This window comes from Tupaia chinensis, unplaced genomic scaffold (genome assembly GCF_000334495.1).
Source record: "Tupaia chinensis unplaced genomic scaffold, TupChi_1.0 Scaffold000354_1, whole genome shotgun sequence".
Classification (NCBI taxonomy): domain Eukaryota; kingdom Metazoa; phylum Chordata; class Mammalia; order Scandentia; family Tupaiidae; genus Tupaia; species Tupaia belangeri.
The window spans coordinates 7,872,357-7,874,228 of record NW_006159849.1 but is presented as its reverse complement, the minus strand read 5'-3'; the positions used below and the strand labels follow the sequence as shown (position 1 = coordinate 7,874,228).

The 1,872-nt window shown below is 40.9% G+C and overlaps 1 protein-coding gene across 1 annotated transcript in view; it reads left to right on the top strand.

The window, feature by feature from the left end:
* Positions 1-1,872, top strand: part of PTAR1 (protein prenyltransferase alpha subunit repeat containing 1) — a 61,999-nt gene that overhangs the window by 7,150 nt on the left and 52,977 nt on the right. The window contains exon 4 of the mRNA XM_014589349.2: positions 25-221. Within this exon, the coding sequence (XP_014444835.1) occupies positions 25-221 (197 nt within the window). The remainder of the gene's footprint in view (positions 1-24; positions 222-1,872) is intronic.

Sequence of the window (1,872 nt, the reverse complement as noted above, 5' to 3'; positions counted from 1 at the left end):
GCCGGCTCTCCCTGCCGGGACAAGCTCTCCGGCGAGTTCCGAGAAGTGACCTCGGGAAATCCGAAAGGGACCACTTTCTTTCGCTCTCCTTCCCCACCTTTTCCCAGGAGTTCGAAAACTCGAATGACTTCGCCCATAGGTGCACATCCGACGTCCGTGTGGGCGCACACGCACCCGCGACAGCGTGCGTCTCGGTGTGCTTTGCAAACAACTCTTTCGAGGTTCGTTCCGGACGTTGCTAAGAGGGGGCTCCCTGTGGGTCTTCTTACTCTTAATGAGCTCAAACCCCTCGGTTTACTAACTAGAGGCGGTTGGGCGCTGGTTTCGAGTTTCTCACCACTTGTCAAGGTTGTAAAGTAACTCCAAAATCACTCTGCGTGTTTCTAAGGTGAACAGAGCGTTCTCAAGAGTGGCTCCTGTGGGCTCAGTGTGCGTCTGGCATAAAACATGACATCTTGACCCTTTTTAGCTTAAGCTGATTCATAGTTCCAGGGAGCGTATTAGCTTAAGTTTATCCCAGCACTGCTGCCCTCTTCTGCAGGACACTACAGAGCTGACACTTGGGTTTGCCTCCTCCTCCTTCCTGTCTGTTTCACTCAGAGTACTCGGGGAAGATACGAGACTGCACTCTTTCTGACACTTTTGCTTTTATGTAACGAATGAAAAGGAAGCTATTAGCTATCCACAGCATTATACAAAGGCGTAAGGAAGAAGCAAGTGTCGCCTCTTTTGCATCCCTGCTCCTCTCCTAAAGGAAGTAACACGGAATCTAGTTTTGCATTATTTTCACTTTTACCTAGTGGCTTATGGAGTTCATTCTAAATATTTTATTCTTTGAGCTGAAACACATGATTTATTCTTTTCAAGCCTTCTAACCTCTTCAGCTTTTGTGCCTAAAACAGATGCCAAACCTGAGTCTTAACAAAATGTCCTTTTTTTCCAGAGGGATGCTTGTGAAAAAGTTAAGAAGCCCTCAGATGTCTTGCTTCCTTGTGGCACACAGTGGAAGCCCTACAACTGGGCCTCATTAAAGACAGAACACACCTGGCACCTCTGACAGTGTCTGCTTCCCTTTCCCTTATGACTGCTGCCTTTTTCAAAATAAGAGCGTTTGGAATGATTTCCCGGCAGTAACCATAGTGGTTGCCCGGCCTTTTAAAGAATGCTTTGATGCTTTGTATGTAAGTCTTTCAGTCCCTTTTTGAGAATGGAGGCCTAAGTGCAAATAGAAGACATCCTTAAAAAAAAAAAAAAAAAAAAACGATTGAGAGGCCCATTTTCTCATCATTAGTGTATTTTTCTAGAAGAAATTTTAGCAGAAGGTTGAAGTCTAGTAAAAAAATTAAAGCAGTCATCTTAGTTTTTGTTCTTTGAAGTAGGCTAAAAGAGCATCATTATTTGATATTTGGAGAAATTGAGATTGAGGGTTCATTGGCTTGGCAAGTTGACAGATTGCAACTTGGAGCATGTCCCAGTTCTTCAGGATCACATTTTTCAAAACTCATGAAAGGAGTCCTTCCCTTATATTTTTTTTACCATGAAATCACATTAATATATTTTCTATCAATATATAATTTATAATTATTAGTAAACATTTGGGTCATTCAAAATTGAAGAGTTGGAGATAAGTTGGGCATTTGAAGTAATATGTAATACAGATCTGAAACATTAATAGGCTAACTCATTGTTAATATTAGCTATTGGCTATATTTTAGTAGGCACTTGCTATAGTAAAACAATCTTCTGTAATATTGCTGTACATATTTTAAAATGTTTTACAATTAGGGCTTTTAAAAATTGACCCTGGTTCTCCTCTTTATCTATTTTTTTTTTTTTTTTTTTTTTTTTTCCATAGGGTTTTTTTTCCCCCCC